This window comes from Gobio gobio, assembly GCF_949357685.1.
Source record: "Gobio gobio genome assembly, chromosome: 21".
NCBI classification, from domain to species: domain Eukaryota; kingdom Metazoa; phylum Chordata; class Actinopteri; order Cypriniformes; family Gobionidae; genus Gobio; species Gobio gobio.
Genome location: NC_137117.1, coordinates 26721381 through 26739337, shown reverse-complemented (window position 1 = coordinate 26739337; position 17957 = coordinate 26721381). Strand labels below are relative to the sequence as shown.

Genomic DNA, 17957 nt, shown 5'->3' with positions numbered 1-17957 from the left:
ATTTGTTAAAGGGATAGTTCACCCGAAAATGAAAATTCTGTCATCATTTACAGATGATGTAAACTTCATCTTGTGAAGTTTTAAACTTGTTCCAAACCTGTATGAGTTTCTTTGTTCTGCTGAATACAAAAGATGATATTTTGAAGAATGTTTGTAACCAAGCAGATAGAGCAACCATTGACTACCATAGTATTTTTTCCCCCTACTATGGCAGTCAATGGTTGCTCTATCTGCTTGGTTGTAATAGGGTAATTTCATTTGATTGTAACATCTCTATATAGTGTTTTATTCTAATTATATTTATTGATTAAAAATAAGTCATTTCTCAGGCAATGTGGATCTTTATGAATTTAAGGAGGTGCTGGTCTTGTCTTGGTCTCAACTCCTCAAAGTCTTGGTCTTGTCTTGGTCTCAACACACATTGGTCTTGGTCCCGGATTAAGTGGTCTTGACTACAAAACTAGTATAAAATGTAATTGAAATGTCTAATCAGAAATATGACAGAACTGACTGTGCAAACACTTACGATAGATGCAGCCTGTCTCTGTATTGAGCTGGGACCATCCAGGACAGCATTTGTATGTAGTCTTGAAGTCTTGTCTGTATGCTTGTCTGTAGCCTATGTAGTAGACAGTCCTACAAAGTGGTTAAAAGATATGATTACTGTAAAACTAGGTTAGTAAAATTTGAGACAAATAGCACAGTCTCTCACAGACAATGACAATTGGCCAATCAGAACGAGAGAGTCTTGTAATAATAGACTAGATTGCTCTAAAAACCCCAATTAGTTCAGCATTTGTTCAGTGCAATGGCAGCATTTAGCAAACCCAGTGCCTGTTTCATGAGGGCTATTCAATCACCTTCCATAATTGCCGAGGGGGTTGATGGCTCTGAGAGTCTTGAGCTTCCTTTTGATTCCCGGAGCATCTGAGACCCTTAATAACCATCGTCTCTCAACAAAAGTATCAGTTTCTAACTGCTGTCTTTCTCTAGCCCTCTGCCCATTCTCAAAAGTGGATAGAAGTTGGCTGGCACTGAAAGGTGTGCCAATGAGAAATGGCTGTCGGGGTAAAAGGACTATTGATCGTGATTTAGAAGAGAGGGATTCTTTACTGCATGTAAAATCTAGAATCAGCTTTTAAAATATCATAACCATCGTAGCTGAATTGAATCTGACAACAGTTTAACCAGCTCTTAAATCTGACAGTCAAATAAACAAGTACCTCCTCTCATAGTCCATACACCAAGCATGACCTGTGCATCCTTGCCGCCAAACCTTCACCATACGTGTAAAAGCCTGCACACATGGCTGTCTCTCAGCTGTGAGGATTCTCGCTTGCTCTGAGCAGACATTTGGCCTGAACAAAGGAAAAGGAAAGAATCACTTTCCATTTCAAGTGCATATAATGTTTTAAAGTCAAGTTTTAATGTTTTAATGTTTTAAAGAAACAATAAGTGGAAGTTGATGTGTAATCAATTTATTTATAACTATAATAAATGACATTTTAATTGGGACATTTACTGCAAACTGATATGTTTAATATATGTAATAATAAAACTACTTTTAATTTTTATATAGTATATTAAATAATATAATAGCATTATTATAGTGTACTATACTAATACGATTATACAATATAATATAGTACTAGAAACCTTTAGGTTATTAAAAAAAAGAGAAAGAAAATGTTATACTACATATTTAATAATAATTCACAGCTCTGTAAGGGGGAAAAGATTATTACAATTTTAAAAATTCATTTATTTTATTAAGTCATGTTCCCTGAAAAACTTTCATGCAAGAAAAGAAACATTAGTGCATACAATCATCAAGCAGTCAATACAAAATTAAAATAAAAACATGCCTATCCCCATGGTACTTACATGAAAGGCTGCAGAGCTCGAAGACAGCGCGATGAAAGGATCTCTGTAAAGATGAAGGATAATAATATCACCGCGAGTACATCCATGTCAGTGTCTGACAACACTTTTCCATACTGCTCAAACTGAGTGTTCAGGCTGTTTCATCTGCCAGCAAATAGCTGAGCAGGAACCGCATGTCTGGTACCGTAGTAGTTCAGCTCAGTGTTTACTATAATAGCATTTACAGTAGGCTAACCTGTTGCATGAGCAGGCGTGAAGCGTGTTATTTTTATTTTAGTTTTCCATAAGGATTCGCAAATTTTCCACGTTTTTGTCCACCTCTCAAAAAAAAAGTTTTAATTAGCCTAATTGTAGCCTAATTGTTTATTTATTTATTTATTGTTCATTTTCATTGCAAACGTGTTCATTGACATGCAAAAACATGATTCCAAAAACAACAATTTAAACATAGTCGTTAAAGGTAATAACAAAAGTCGTACAAGTAAAGTAACAGTTTGGGATGCAGAAAACATTGAACACCTGCGTAGGCTAATGTAACAAACAAACAGTGTAAGTTTGAAATATTTTGCTGCCACCTACTGGCCTAAACAGCACTTTAGGAGCACAGCATAAAATATTGTCAAGCAGGACAAAATCATATTTAGATTGCACTTTAGAAAAGGTGGACATTTACTTTTTAAAGAAACTGCAGGAATTATTAAATTTAAATAAAATCGTAATAAGCAATTGGAACCGGAAAGGGGGCTATTTTTATGGTGTATAGGCACCAGAAAAATACCCCCTTTCAGGTTCCAAAGCTTATGGGATTTTTTTATTTTTTTTAATTTAATAATTATGGAGTAAAACAATTAATAATTTAAGAAGTGTTAAAAAACGTCTGCAGGTATTTCTACCTAAAAATCTTTATTAGCATTTCATAATATCGCTCATATTTTATAACAACTTCTTTATGGTTCTGCTAGAAGTATTCGTTAATGAACTGATATTGTACATGACCCAGAAACATTATTATGCTGCCTTCACGTGCTATTGGAATTATCGTAAATACGAATTTCCTAGTTAACAATTGGACATGAACGCCCTCTCAAAGCAAAGTTCGAATGCGATGAGCTCGTAATAACGACTTCAGTAAGAAGTAGGAAGTAGGAAATTTCCTATAGCACGTGAAGGCAGCATAAATCCAGTCATGGGTAGCACGCGAATGCCTGATGTAAAACATTTTTGCAGCGGTTCACGCCGATCAATTTAATGCAATTTTTAAAAAATAATTTTGTATTGCCATAACTAAACTAATATCTAATATCAGATAGAATGGAAATAACACATAACAATGTATATTGTTTTATTAAAGGTTAGCTGTTTGGGTCCTTAACCGCATAGCATTGTGGGAGTTGTTCCTCTGCAGCAATGGCTTGGCTTGCAGTCAGATTAGCAATATCTGTATCTTTATTATATACTGCATCGGCGGTATTTGAAGACCAAGTTGGAAAGTTTGATTGGTATGTAAACGCGATTTGTAGCTGTGTGTTGGTTTCACGTATAATCCATTGTGGAATTTCTGCGACTGTAAAACAGCCGGTACATTAAGCAGGTTGCTGACTGTTGTCAGCTACACCGGGCTGATCAGTCATCATGTGTTAACATCACTCTCAACTCTCTGCGATTTCTTTCAGGAGGCAACAGTTCATCGGCAAGGTGCGTTTTGCCTTGTTTGACACTCATTCTCAAGCGTCTAAAAAGCTCCTGGTGGCAACTGACAAGAACGTGTTTGCTTCACTTAATTCAAGGACTGGAGACCTGTGTAAGTCTTTGTGCTCATTTTGAACATTCAAATCTTATATAGGCTTTGAATACATTTAACATGTCTAAAAAAAGTGATGCATCAAATACCTCTGGAATATTTACTTCTTTTTTCCCCTTTTGCAGTCGAAAAATGTGCATTTCTTTACAAAAACAACAATACAAACCCCACAAATAATAATAAGATATTAAAAAATCATTACAAACGTGTTGAAATAAAAATAAAACTTTTTTTTTACTAAAATAAAACTACTTGTTGATCAAAGATGCTGTTTTACTTCTGTTTCTTTATGACGTCTAAGTAGATGACTAACTCATTTGCAGAATAATAAATGTATTCATCTTGAGAATCTGAATCATAATCAAAATCTAGGTGGAGACGTTTGCATTATGGACGTTAGAATATGCCTACCTTAATGAACTTGTTAAATACAAAAACAAGGGTATTCATTTTGTGTATGATCAGTTCATTTAAAGACACAATTTTTTATTAAAATATCCAAAAACCACTAGAACAGTGTTATATATTTTGTTGACGTGTACTTGCAGTATCCCAAATGTTTCCAAGAATGTTTTCCAGAGAAATAAGCAATTTTAACCAGGACACAGACCGTGTCCGTGCGTCGCCTGTCAATGACATCATACCTGCCTTACCCTTAATTTCTGGTTTTATTTTGTAGACGCCATGGAAAATATTGTGTTTTTTTAGACAGGTGAGCAACTGTTTGGATCAATTCATCAACAGAAAACTAATCATTGTTAAATAACTCAACACAGTTAGTCTTATTGTTTAAATCGAATTTTCATGATTTACTGCGAGTCCGATGTTTTACCATGCCTAATATCGATCTAGCTTACTGCGGTGTGCAACAAATGTCTCATAGTAGCTGCTGAGCAAACGCACCGAGTAGCATTATAACATAACTTTCTACACACTCAAATGGTCGTCTGCGACATAATAAATGCTCAGCGAAATCTAGGTGTCATCAAGCTACGCCTTTGTTTTGAAAAAGCGACCCCTCTAGCAGCGAAAATGTACATATTGTGTCTTTAATATTGTTAGTGAACTGTTTTTAATTCTTGCAGTCTGGCGTCATGTGGATAAAACTGGTCCAGAGGGCCATATTGATGCGCTTCTTATGTATGGACAGGGTAAGCATGTGGCGCAAACTGTGTGTACTGTGAATTTGGGCTTTGTTTTTGGCTCTTAAACGGTTGTTATCTATTAGATGCTGTTGTTGTTGTCGGGAATGGCCGTCTGCTTCGCTCCTGGGAGACCACAGTCGGTGGCTTGAAGTGGGAGGCAGTGCTTGATACTGGAAGGTTGTAATTTGTGTATGTTTTATTGTGACAGTATTAGGTTTAACTGACGCATCAAACTGAGTGTCCTCTTTTAACCACAGCTTTCAGGCCGCTGCCTTAGTTGGAGTTCATGACTTTGTGAAGTATGTTGCTGTGCTGAAAAAATCTGCAATCTCTCTCCATGACCTTTCAAGTGGCAGTCAGATATGGGTGGAAAACCTACCTGACAGGTGATGATTAAATCTTTGAACAGCTTTTCTTTATATTGCAATTATTACTGATGTAATTGATTCTCATTGCTGTAAAAGTACTCTGCTAGAGATTAGTTCTACTTCTCAATTTTTTTTCTTCATCTTTTTGCATCCTACAGTGACACTGTTCAGTATCAAACTATTTATTCTGGTGGGAATGGACTGGTGTTTATTTTGGGATTTGTGCCAAACTCCCATATTGTTATTGTTGAATACAAAATTGAAGATGGAGAAATCATGAATAAGGTATGGAGTTTAAAATAAATTATTTATTTTTTCAGCAAAGATACATTAAATGAACAGTGTGACAGTTATGTTACAAAAATTACATTTCAACTAAATGCTGTTCTTTTGAACTTTCCACAAAATATTAACTGTTTATAATAATATTAACATTGATAATGATAAGAAGTGTTTCTTGAGCACCAAATCAGCATATTAGAATGATTTCTGAAGGATGATGTGACACTGAAGACTGGAGTAATGATGCTGAAAATGTAGCTTTGTCACAGAAATAAATTCCATTTTAAAATGTATTCAGAACAAAACTGTTATTTTAATTTGTAGTATTATTTCACAATATTACTGTTTTTACAGTATATTTATCAAATAAAATGTATTGAGCATAATTAAATGCTTTGTGAGCATGAGACTTCTGTGTGCTTTATAAATAAAATGTATTATTATTTTTTTTTATTACTTCTTTCAAAAACAAACAATTTTACTGCCACCAAACTTTTGAATGGTTGTGTTATAATGTTCTAATACACAAATATAGGAAATAAATTGAGTTTTCTTAATGAGAGAGTCAGATAATGACACAATCACACATTTGTTTTTCTTAGAAATCAGTTGAAGCTGCATGGATGTCAAGCCTGGAGAACGGCTGCGCAGTCATCAGCTCAGGGATCCTAATGTGTGTGGATCAGATCACACAGTCCTTGTACACTCTACCATTGCAGTCTGCAGAACAGACAGAGATGAGACAGATCCACCTCCAGGTGCAGATGTCACTACATGTGTATTTAACGTACAGTGCTTTCTCAATTTTCTGTAGCTATCTTTAATATCATGGATGTCTCTTTCTCTCTTTTTTCTTTTCAAAGACGCTAGATTTGGAGGTGGCATCTGGATTCCAACCTGTTCTGACATCCACTCAGCCCAATCCGGCACAACCTCCTCTCGCTGAGTTTTTCCTGCAGCTCAGTCCAGATCATCACATCCTGCTGCAGCTCAAAGATGGCTTCATCGCTCCGCTCCGAGACTTCAATCCAGTAAGCACTGATATGTCTCACACATGGAAGGGCACGTTCGCACCAGGGCTCCGAATCGGTCCAAGGAATTACATTTTAACAGCAACATAAACGAAAATGAATCAAGTTCTAATCTTTCTGAATAGTGTTGCTATGTGACTGGGACATTGCGAGACTCGCACTCCTAAGTAAATGTTGTTGTCAATCCCAAAAAGAATAGAATGGGACCAGAATGAACAGTATTTTTGTTCATTCAAAGTCTAAAGCCCAATGTTCTTCATATTTCAGTCATATTTGGCTGCTTTTGCTACATCTGGAGAGAAGACAGTTGCTGCTGTGATGTCCCCAAAGAATGATACTGTGAGTCACATTTCAAAAACTCAAACATCTTTCTAAGTATATACTTGTATCGTAATGGGTTGTTATTCTTCCTTAAGGCTTGTAGCATCAACCTGTTCAGTGCTGACACCGGACGGAGGCACCTTGACACCACCATTATCTACCACATGGACCCTAATGGAGGAAAGCCAAACAGAGTGAGGACTGATGCTGAAGCATATAAGCTTAAACGTTTATAGGCCAATCATTTGTGTAGGTAATTTTGGTTTGTCTGTTCTTTAGTTATATGTCCATGCCTTTCTGAAGAAAGATGACTCTGTGGGCTACAGAGTCATGGTGCAGACGGAAGACCTTACACTCACATTTCTACAGCAACCTGGTATGAATTACATTATGGAGGATTAGGAGTGCTACAGTTATTTATCAATGTATTAATTACAAAATAAAAATATGAATGAATTACAAATAAATAACTGTATTTAATTGAATTTAAATTCATATTATACACATGCATAGAAACACAATTTTTCAAAATGCAACTTTACATTTTAAATGATTTGCGTTTAAATAAGTCAATACATTGGTTTGTCAATTTGAAAGGGACTTGATTACTTTTTTATTGTTGATAATTGATTTTAATTTTGACATCATTTTGTTTTTAAGTGGCACTCCTGGACCTCCATACTATACCTGTAAACAATGATGTAAAGTTCAACTAATTATATTTTTCTGAGAAATATAATGTTATTCATACTATTATATTAATAATCATTTTTCCTTATGAGGTAAAAAAAAAGAAAGAAAAAAGTTTCCTTTTTTGCCTTTTTTATAATTTTCAGCCACAACTTGTATGGCCATATGTTTTATTCTAGCTTCATGCTAATTTTTACTATGAACACTTGAATGTGGATTTCATAAAAGGCTACATTTTGAACAAAAAGATAAGAAAATTGCGTTTTGTTTTTTTTCCAAAGATTACAACGTGCATAAGCAATGTTTTGATCACTTGGGTCTGCTCCTTTTTGCCTGTGTTTTGATCCGGAGATTCTCTACTCTTTCAGAACATGTGTAATAGCGGCCCCTACCGTATTACAGTGAAAACATGGAAAGGCTGGAAAATTCCGTCAATGGTGTGGAAAGAGTTAATATAAACAACAAAAGGCATGGGGTTTATTTTTGTGTTCCACTGTAGGCAGGGTAGTCTGGATGAGGGAGGAGGCCCTGGCTGATGTGGTCACCATGGAGATGGTTGATCTGCCACTCACTGGAACACAGGCAGAGCTGGAGGGAGAGTTTGGAAAGAAAGCTGGTAAAGTGCAACAGAAATGGAAACCATTGTTTATGATGTCCTCTGTTTTTGCTTATTACATATAGTTTATATTCGTATTTTTCCATCCTGTCATTTTGAAGCAATCAGGTTAAAGGGATAGTTCACCCAAAAATGAAAATTCTGTCATCATTTACTCACCCTCAAGTTGTTCCAAACCTGCATGAGTTTCTTTGTTCTGCTGAACACAAAAGAAGATATTTTGAAGAATGTTTGTAACAAAGCAGATAGAGGAACCATTGACTACCATAGTATTTTTTTCCCTACTATGGTAGTCAATGGTTTCTCTATCTGCTTGGTTACACACATTCTTCAAAATATCTTCTTTTGTGTTCAACAGAACAAAGAAACTCATGCAGGTTTGGAACAACTTGAGGGTGAGTAAATGATGACAGAATTTTCATTTTTGGGTGGACTATCCCTTTAAGAAGAGTTAGTTCATTATATGAATACACATATCTTGAAGTCAACAAGAAGTGTCATTTTAAAAGCTGTTTTACTTAGGATATAATAAAAAAGTAGATGGACTTTATTTTATCCATAAGGAATTTATTGAATCATGACAGTTGTCTCTATATTTATAAATACATGCACCAATTTATTGTTAGGACCTAAAACCAGTACTATAAAATAATAGAGATTAATTTTGATTTCATGTTGACTTTAAAGTCTAAAATCTGTTTAGGTTAAACCCTATACACATTTTCTAAATATAAGTGTTATGTAAGCCTGTGTTTGTGATTTATGTCTAATGCGTGTTGTGACGTTGCTGTTTTTGCTTGTTAAGCCCAAAAAAACCTACTGTCTTACTCATCTGTCCTGTGTTCCATGGCTTGCCATTTCTTTCTGTATTTATTTCTTTCTGTGTTTTCTTTTGCACTTGCTGCCCTCGGATCCAGCCATTCAAGGTAAAGTAGAGAGCTTCCTCTTAATTTTGCTTCTCTTCCTAATCCTGTTTATTTTATGTCTTTGTCAGTGTCACTAACTTTTGAACAATGATTGGCTCATGAATGTAATGAAAGTAGTGTTACAGCTGATTTATTTTTTTTCTTCAATGAATCTGACACTTATCACTGATCTCTTGTTGCCTGCAGATGGGCTGTTCCCCATGGTTCTTAAGCGCCTCTCTTCCCAGTTTATCCTGCTGCAGTCCTGGATGGCCCACCTCTGGAAACTCTTCTATGATGCCCGGAAGCCTCGCAGCAGTGTGAAGAATGAAGTCACTATAGACACACTTTCGCGTGATGAATTTAACCTGCAGAAGATGATGGTGATGGTGACTGCCTCTGGAAAGGTAAGTTCAGAAAGCACAGATGTTGTTTTGTCATTTTAGCTGTCCTGTTAGTAAATTCATCTGTTGTTGTTTTTTTACACAGCTATTTGGCATCGACAGTAAATCAGGAGCCATTTTGTGGAAACAGTATTTAGAAGACATCCAGCCCAACTCCGTTTTCAAGCTCATAGTGCAAAGGACCACTGCCCATTTTCCACATCCTCCACAGTGCACACTTCTTATAAAAGACAAGGTAAGATTTTGAAGTTTGTTTTTGTGTGGTCTGATGCCATTTATTTGCTGGCTTGCTTGTTTACTTGTTTGTGCAGTTGTCTGTTTGTTTGCTAGGTTTTTATTTTTATTTGCTTGCTTGTTTAAAAGTTTGCTAGTTTGTTTACTTGTGCATTTGCTTGTCTGCCCATTTGTGTAATTGTTACACGTTTGTGCATTTGTCTGTTCATTTGCTTTTTTCTTTATTAACTTAAAGGGATAGTTCACCCAAAAATGAAAATTAGCCCATGATTTTCTCATCCTCAAGCCATCTTAGGTGTATACGACATTCTTCTTTCAGACGAATACAATCGGAGAAATATTAAAACATTCCAAGCTTTATAATGGCAGTGAATGGCTGCCCAAAATTAAGCCTAAAAAAGTGCATCCATCGATTATAAACATCTGGGCCCGTATTCATAAAGAATCTTAAAGGGTTAGTTCACCCAAAAATGAAAATTCTGTCATTAATTACTCACCCTCATGTCGTTGGACACCCGTAAGACCTCCGTTCATATTCGGAACACAAATGAAGATATTTTAGTTGAAAGCTGATGGCTGAGAAAGGCTTCACACAGGCCTCCATTGGCATTCAGTACATTGACACTTCCAAGATCCATGAAAGGCACTTAAAACGTCGTTACAAAGTCTATCTCACCACAGTGGCTCTACAATAATCATACAATGCGACGACAATAGTTTTTGTGTGCAAAAAAAAATCAAAATAACACCTTTATCCAACTTGTTCTTGTCTTCCGTGTGCGCCTCCATGACGCATGCGCGAGAATATGACGTAGCACCGGTGTTCGGGAATCGATGAAATACACACTTAAGCTCCATTTTGAGCACTACGCCGAGACCTAAAGCACGATCAATGTAGAATCCAACAGCTTAGACACGCGCGTCTTCCTCTGCTCGTAAACAAATCGCTTCTGGGTCATATGTCCGAACGCCGGATCTGCGTCATATTCTCGCGCATGCGTCGTGGAGGCATACACGGAAGTCGAGAACAAGTTGGATAAAGGTGTTATTTTGATTTTTTTTTGCGCACAAAAACTATTGTCGTCGCATTGTATGATTATTGTAGAGCCACTGTGGTGAGATAGACTTTGTAACGACGTTTTAAGTGCCTTTCATGGATCTTGGAAGTGTCAATGTACTGAATGCCAATGGAGGCCTGTGTGAAGCCTTTCTCAGCCATCAGCTTTCAACTAAAATATCTTCATTTGTGTTCCGAATATGAACGGAGGTCTTACGGGTGTCCAACGACATGAGGGTGAGTAATTAATGACAGAATTTTCATTTTTGGGTGAACTAACCCTTTAATGCAAAGAGTAGCTCCTAGTGACAAAATTCTAAGAAAATTCTTAGAAATGTGGGCGTTTACTCTTAAAATTAACTAAAAAATCCTAGTAAAGAAAAAAGTAATTCAGAAAGCATCTTAACCCTTAAAAGAGGTCTTAAGGTCAGATTTGTTAGGAGCACGGACGAGGACTTTTAAGAGGCTTAAGAGTTTCTTTAGCAGCGGAGAAAATGGCGAAGACAAAGAGGGAGAAGAAATGTGTTGCAGACAATGGATGACAGTGACTTAAGAAGACGCTATAGATTAGATTGTGCAGGGATCATGTTTGTTGCATTAAACAATAATAAACCCAAATTTCAAACCACCAATTAAATAGACATGCCAGCAATCAGTGTAATTGGAAAGAGTGGAACAATGTTTATAGTTCTAAGCCAATCAAATACCTTATAAAAAATTAACAGCATGGTAAATAATAAAAGGATTTATATACATATATTGTGTGTGTGTGTGTGTGTGTGTGTGTGTGTGTGTGTGTGTGTGTGTGTGTGTGTGTGTGTGTGTGTGTGTGTGTGTGTGTGTGTGTGTGTGTGTGTGTGTGTGTGTGTGTGTGTGTGTGTGTGTGTGTGTGTGTGTGTGTGTGTGTGTGTGTGTGTGTGTGTGTGTGTGTGTGTGTGTGTGTGTGTGTGTGTGTGTGTGTGTGTGTGTGTGTGTGTGTGTGTGTGTGTGTGTGTGTGTGTGTGTGTGTGAAAATAGTACAATTTGCGCTTGTAATTTCAAAGTGAAGGCTTAGAATAGACCCTATAACTTAAAAGCGCTCCTTTATTCCCCTTTTTGGACAACCAACCAATCACAGTCTTCAAAAGACTGTGTCATACGTAGCAACAGGGTCAGCCCCGCCTCTTCACTAAGATAAAAGTTTTTGTATTGTCCTTGCTCAGAGTTGCTCTCAGATCGGTCCCGAATAGCTCTTAAGCTAAGACTCCTACTTAAAAGTTTTTAAGCTAAATTAGGAGTTTTCTGAGAGGACTCTTAGAATCTTTATGAATACGGGCCCTGAACATCAGAATGAGAGTAACCCATATGGCTCCAGGCGGTTAATAAAGGCCTTCTGAAGCGGATCGATGGGTTTTTGAAAGAAAAACATCCGTATTTAGCTTCCGGCGGACTGCCTTCTATATACAACTTATGAAAAAAAGCATAACTGGCGCGACAATTATGTTGGACGTAGTGCAAGCATTTTGAACTGGGTGAGGCGTTACACTTTCTTTGTAAGTTGAATGCGGAAGGCGGTCTGCCGGAAGCTAGATATTTTACTTTACTATACATACACAAACCCATTGATTCACTTCAGAAGGTCTTTATTAACCCCCCGGAGCCATATGGGTTACTTTTATAATGGATGGATGCACTTTTTTGGCCTTCAAATTTAATTATTTTTATATACTCATGATTGTATTAATCTGAATGAAGAATGTCACATACACCTAGGATGACTTGAGGGTGTGTAAATTATGGGATAATTTTCATTTTGGGTGAACTATCCCTTTAAGTTGTTTGTGCATTTTGTTTATTTTATTTTTCTATTCGGTTGCTTGTTTTTCAATCTGTTCATTTGTTTTTGTTTATAGGACAGTTATGTGTTGTTATGTGTATTATGTTCAAATTTGAATAGTCCTGTTTAATTGTATTACTTTTTTGTGCTAAATTTAAAAATTGACTGTATTTATAGGACACAGGTCTTGGAAGCCTATATGTCTTCAATCCTATCTTCGGCAAGAAGAGTCACATAAGTGTCCCTGCTTTACCCCGACCTGTGCTTCAGACCCTGCTGCTACCTGTCATTGACCAGGACTATGCTAAAGTCCTGCTTCTTATTGACGATCAGTACAAGGTAGGTATCCGTCCTTCTGACAAACCTTCTGTGTTCCTTGCAGAATGTGAACCCATTTATTTTATTTTCTCTTTCAGGTCACAGCATTCCCATCTACTAAGAATGTTCTACAGCAACTTCAAGACACGGCATCCTCCATATTCTTCTACCTGGTGGACTCCAGTCAGGGAAAGCTGTCGGGTTTTCGTCTGCGCATGGTTAGCATTCTTTCAGCAGGCATACAGACGGAAAGCCCTTTCTTTGGTCTTTGGTAAGGATAAAATGTTGCCTGATTAATGTTATTTCTTTTTCCCTTCAGGATTTGTCTACAGAGCTGATCTGGGAGGTGGTCATCCCCACTGAGGTGCAGAAAATAGTGGCTATCAAAGGAAAGCGTTCAAATGAACATGTGCATTCCCAGGGCAGAGTGATGGGGGATCGAAGCGTACTTTACAAGGTACTGCTGACCTTTATGACTGCTCTTATTGGCCAAATGAGAACACGTTTTTTTAATTGTAAATCCTGTCTGTTGTTTGTCCTCTCTGTTGTTCCTCTGCAGTATCTGAACCCTAATCTCTTGGCTGTGATAACGGAAAGCACAGACACTCATCAGGAGCGCAGCTTTGTTGGAATCTTCCTGATTGATGGTGTGACTGGCCGTATTGTTCATGAGGCGGTGCAGCGGAAGGCCAGAGGACCAGTTCACTTTGTGCACTCTGAAAACTGGTTGGTGGTAAGTAAACGGGGTTATCTAGATTAGATTAGATATTTCTGGTGCAGAATTTAAGACTACGTTTTGTTTTCTTCCATATAGTATGTGTACTGGAACTCCAAGTTTCGTAGAAATGAGTTTTCTGTGTTGGAGCTCTTCGAGGGAGCAGAGCTTTATAACAGCACAGTATTCAGCTCCCTGGACAGACCACACCCACCTCAGGTGCTGCAGCAGTCGTACATCTTTCCTGCGCCCATAAGCACTTTGGAGGCCACACTTACAGAAAAAGGCATCACCAGCCGACACCTTCTTGGTTAGTATTGAGCACACTTAGGAATGTTCGGATATTGACAATTATTTTCAAGTAATCGCTAATTGGTATGTTTGGTTCGGTTAAAACGAACCCTGGTGCGATTGCTCTGTTAGTGCGGTTCATTTGAACAAGTGTGAACAGATCTTCATTTGTGTGTGATGGAGGGCTTCCTGCCACTGTTTTGACTCCTTCACACATTATAAGACTTCACGAGATCTCAGCTGGTCCAAATGCGCACATACAACGAGCACATTTATCCCAGCACACGGCATTGTTTAAGATGTTCGGTAAGTTCCATCTCTAAATAGGCAATACGTCATAAAAGCCGGCCAATCAGGTTGTGATTGTATCCCTATGCCTTAATGTTTGGTATCTTTTAGGTTCGGTGAGCAAAAATGCCAATCTGAACGCTAAGCGGACCTGGACTATGTTTTTTTGTTATGTTTTTTGGTCTGGACCCAACTACAAGTGTGAACACACCTTAAGTGTGTAGACAGGGGTGTACTAGGTATGAATGAGGTCAGAAATATACTGGGAGCAAGACATTGAAGGGTTTTGAATGTGATTAATATGTATCTTGTATTGAATACGGAAGCGAAAGGGTAGCCAATGTAGTCTGCGTAAAACAAGAGTAATGTGGCGAGATTTCTTGGTATATGTGAGGACTCTGGCTATGGAGTTCTGAATATATTGGAGGTTATTTATTTTTGTAGTGTGGGTAAGCCAAATAAGAGAGAATCGCAGTATTCTAGCTGAGAAATAATGAAAGTATGGACTAGGGTCTCAGCATCATTGATATTTGAACAAGCAGCGTTAAAAGGACATAAACAAGCAATATTTCAGAGGTGAAAAGGCAAATTTGGTAAGTGAGAAAATGTGGAGGAAGGAGAGAGAAGAATAAAAGATTATGCTCATGGTTTCAACAGTGGTGGAAAGACGAACCAAGAAACCAATAATAGTAACATTGTTTACAGATATTTTTCTTAAAGATAAAACTCTTAAGACAAATATCAGCATTCTCTTAGTAAGTTCTGGGTGTTACTTTTTTCTTTATAGTGGGGATGCCATCAGGCAACATTTTATCCTTACCAAAGATGTTTCTGGACCCACGGAGACCAGAGATGGTCTCAGAACAAAGTCGGTGGGTACTAATATTTACTTACTATGTTGGAAAAATGTCACACACATCATTTAGTCTTTGATTGAGTAACCAAGTTGAACAATGATTGTGCCACCGTTTAGGGAGGAAAACCTCATACCATATGCTCCAGAAATGCCCATTCGTACAGAGTGGTTTATAAACTACAACCAAACTGTGTCAAGAGTTAGAGGAATCTACACTGCCCCCTCTGGCCTGGAGTCTACCTGTTTGGTAAGAGTCATAGTTTAGTCCATTTTTCATTTCACAGTACTAAACTTCTTGTTGGTATGATTAGTCTTAATTTAAGCTCTGGACATCCATGTCATTGTTATTACATTATACATAGTCACATGTATAAAATTTCCATTTCATTTCTTTACCCTATAGGTGGTTGCGTATGGTCTGGACATCTACCAGACCAGAGTGTTCCCCTCCAAGCAATTTGATGTCCTTAAGGATGACTATGACTATGTATTAATCAGCAGTGTACTCTTTGGCCTCTTCTTTGCCACCATGATCAGCAAACGTCTAGCAGAAGTGAAACTGCTGAACAGGGCATGGCGATAAGACTCTTCCTGATGGCCTGTTGACTTCACTCTCACCCTCACTGCAATGTGGTTGACACATTGATGGCAGGAGACTAGCTGGTGACCGTGTCAAAACTGCAAGATCATTTGATAAGTTTGGTGTATTTTTGCAACCAGCTGTCTTGGGGATCTTGTGGTGTCTTGAGTGTAAGTGCATAGATGGCCATTATAGTTTTGTTTTTTTTCGTTTTCAGAGAGATGTAATGGTGTAGGTCTTATTTTTCCCCCATCATTGAACAGTTCATTGTCTAATTTGTTTATTTATTGTGCCTTTCGGGGTAACAACTCATGTGATTTAAAGGTAGACCCGCCAAATGTAACAAATTAACTGTCTTGTTTATTATAATTTTTTCATTCTAGATTTCATTAAGTAAGTCTGAGTCTGCCTTTCGAAGAGGGTGAAGGATGAATTGATGTATTAATATTGAGGAAGGATTATTGCAAATGGACTGCCATTTTTATTTAAATTAATGAAAACATTGAATAATGTGATTTGGTTTTAAATGAATTAAAGTAGTATTAATATGATCTTTTGAGCTATTAAAGAATATATTGCCTCATTTCATGTACAGGATTTGAATGGACCAGCACTAGTGCACATGAGAACTGTGATATTTCAAGAGTCAAGATATTTGGATCATTTTCTCCTGTACATTAATGATAGAGTTTGGATAGTCTTTTGTAGTTATTTTATGGTATGTCAAATGCACTGGATGGTTTAGAGCCATGTTCTTACTTGATACGTTTATGAGCAAGATACTATTATGCCATATCATACTTTGATTTTGACTCATACACATGCAAATCTTTGTGATTTTACTATTGTGCAGAATGTTTCTACTCTTTTGTTCATAAATAGGCCTGTTTATATACTTAATTTTGAAAGCATCCCCTCTGCTGCAAATTAATGATGTCAGACAAAATGAGTTAATATTTATAACAAACGGATAGATATTGAGTTAAGTTGGTAACAAACCTAATGCTTTTTTAAACATGCATAAATTATTTGTTCTTTTTCCCCAATCAGTAATAAAAGATATCCCCTTCCTAATTGTTGATGCGTGAATTGTTTAGAAAATGTATTGAAGTTAGAACTGCTACAATTGTGGATAGTACAGGCAATAACCATTGAAATACTTTCTGGTTGATCATTAAAGGGAAGGTTCAGCCTGAAAATTTAATTCTGTCACTGTTTGCTCACTCTTATGTTGCTACAAACCTGACTTTCGTCCTGCGGAACAAAATATATTTTGAAGAATGTTGGTATCATCTTGGTTTCCATGGGCAAAAAATTATGACTTCAACATTTGGTCTGAGGTCTGATTTTGAACTATTTTAAATGGATAGTCACCCAAAAAATGCAATTGTCATCATTTACAATTTCTTAAATGGACCACAGAAGACCTTTTGAAGCATGTTTGCAACCAAAACCGTTTTGGTTCCCATTGACTTCCATTATATGGACAAAAATGTGACCATGTGCAGTGATTTTGGATGATTTTAAAGGGATAGTCGCTTAAAAGTAAAAAAATACCAAAATGTTTATTCACCATCATGTTGACAACTAGGAGATGTGTGTTAGGCAGAATGACAGCCTCAGTCACTATTCACTTACATTGCATCTATTATCCCCCATATAATTATTGAATAGTGACCGAGGCTCATTCTGTCTAACATTTCCTTTTGGGTTTCAGAAAAATAAAGTAATACAGGTTTGGAAATACATGATGACATAATTAGTTTAATTTTGGGTGTCCCTTTAAGTGAACGTTTCCTCATCTGTTTTGGCGACCGTTGTAAATAAATAAAAGATCAGATATTAAGCTTACGAGTAAAAACTGTCCATCACAGTCCTATTATTTTCTTAGAAGGTTACTACGTGCTCACATCATGACACAACACACACATACACAAGACTTTTCATGTTTATCTCTGACGACAGTTCCTGTTATTTGGCGTCTGATGATTAACCTCATTTCCGCTCTTGGATTCTAATAGAGTATCTCAAGATGGCGTCGAGTGGAGGAGATGGAGAACCTGAGTGGACCGCAGCCGTACGGCCACTTTTATCAGCGTCCTACACGGCTTTCGAAACGAAAGAGCTACCTCAGCTTATAGGATCCATCATAAACAGGTCAGACGAGGGCTTGTTTGTTGAGTTGGCCCGTGCAGGGATGAAATAAACTGTTGAGTGACTCTGCATTAGCTGTGATGCTATGGCAGCACCGAGGCTGTGTCTCAAAACCTAGTCAGCTGACTACCTTGACAGCATTTCGGGGCATCATGAGAGGGTTTCCCAGTGCGCACACGATGGTCCAAAATGCTGTCTTAA

General features: G+C 37.3%; 2 protein-coding genes across 18 annotated transcripts in view; both read left to right on the top strand.

Annotated features, from left to right (window-relative positions):
* The first annotated feature begins 3264 nt into the window (after positions 1 to 3264).
* On the top strand, positions 3265 to 16813 carry emc1 (ER membrane protein complex subunit 1). The gene is made up of 22 exons (XM_079803539.1): positions 3265 to 3383; positions 3558 to 3685; positions 4771 to 4836; positions 4914 to 5007; positions 5088 to 5216; positions 5357 to 5483; positions 6083 to 6238; positions 6344 to 6511; positions 6779 to 6850; positions 6928 to 7026; positions 7112 to 7208; positions 8022 to 8138; positions 9251 to 9450; positions 9533 to 9682; positions 12732 to 12893; positions 12971 to 13090; positions 13192 to 13329; positions 13432 to 13605; positions 13687 to 13897; positions 14954 to 15038; positions 15140 to 15269; positions 15426 to 16813. Exons 1-22 carry the CDS (start codon positions 3292 to 3294, stop codon positions 15603 to 15605), a joined length of 2895 nt encoding a protein of 964 aa, XP_079659665.1. The 5' UTR covers positions 3265 to 3291; the 3' UTR covers positions 15606 to 16813.
* Positions 16814 to 17627: 814 nt separating this feature from the next.
* The window catches only part of ubr4 (ubiquitin protein ligase E3 component n-recognin 4), a 58910-nt gene continuing 58580 nt past the window's right edge, over positions 17628 to 17957 (top strand). For all 17 annotated transcript variants that reach the window (XM_079803055.1, XM_079803053.1, XM_079803056.1 and 14 more), the window contains exon 1: positions 17628 to 17759. In XM_079803055.1, coding sequence (XP_079659181.1) covers positions 17635 to 17759 — 125 coding nt within the window. In that variant the 5' untranslated portion in view covers positions 17628 to 17634. The remainder of the gene's footprint in view (positions 17760 to 17957) is intronic.

Bases quoted from the DNA above. Each gene is read 5' to 3' on its own strand.
- emc1 (XM_079803539.1), top strand. From the start codon at position 3,292: ATGGCTTGGCTTGCAGTCAGATTAGCAATATCTGTATCTTTATTATAT. The intron at 5,217-5,356 runs GTGATGATTAAA...TGCATCCTACAG, and splicing joins GTGGAAAACCTACCTGACAG to TGACACTGTTCAGTATCAAA. The intron at 5,484-6,082 runs GTATGGAGTTTA...TGTTTTTCTTAG, and splicing joins ATGGAGAAATCATGAATAAG to AAATCAGTTGAAGCTGCATG.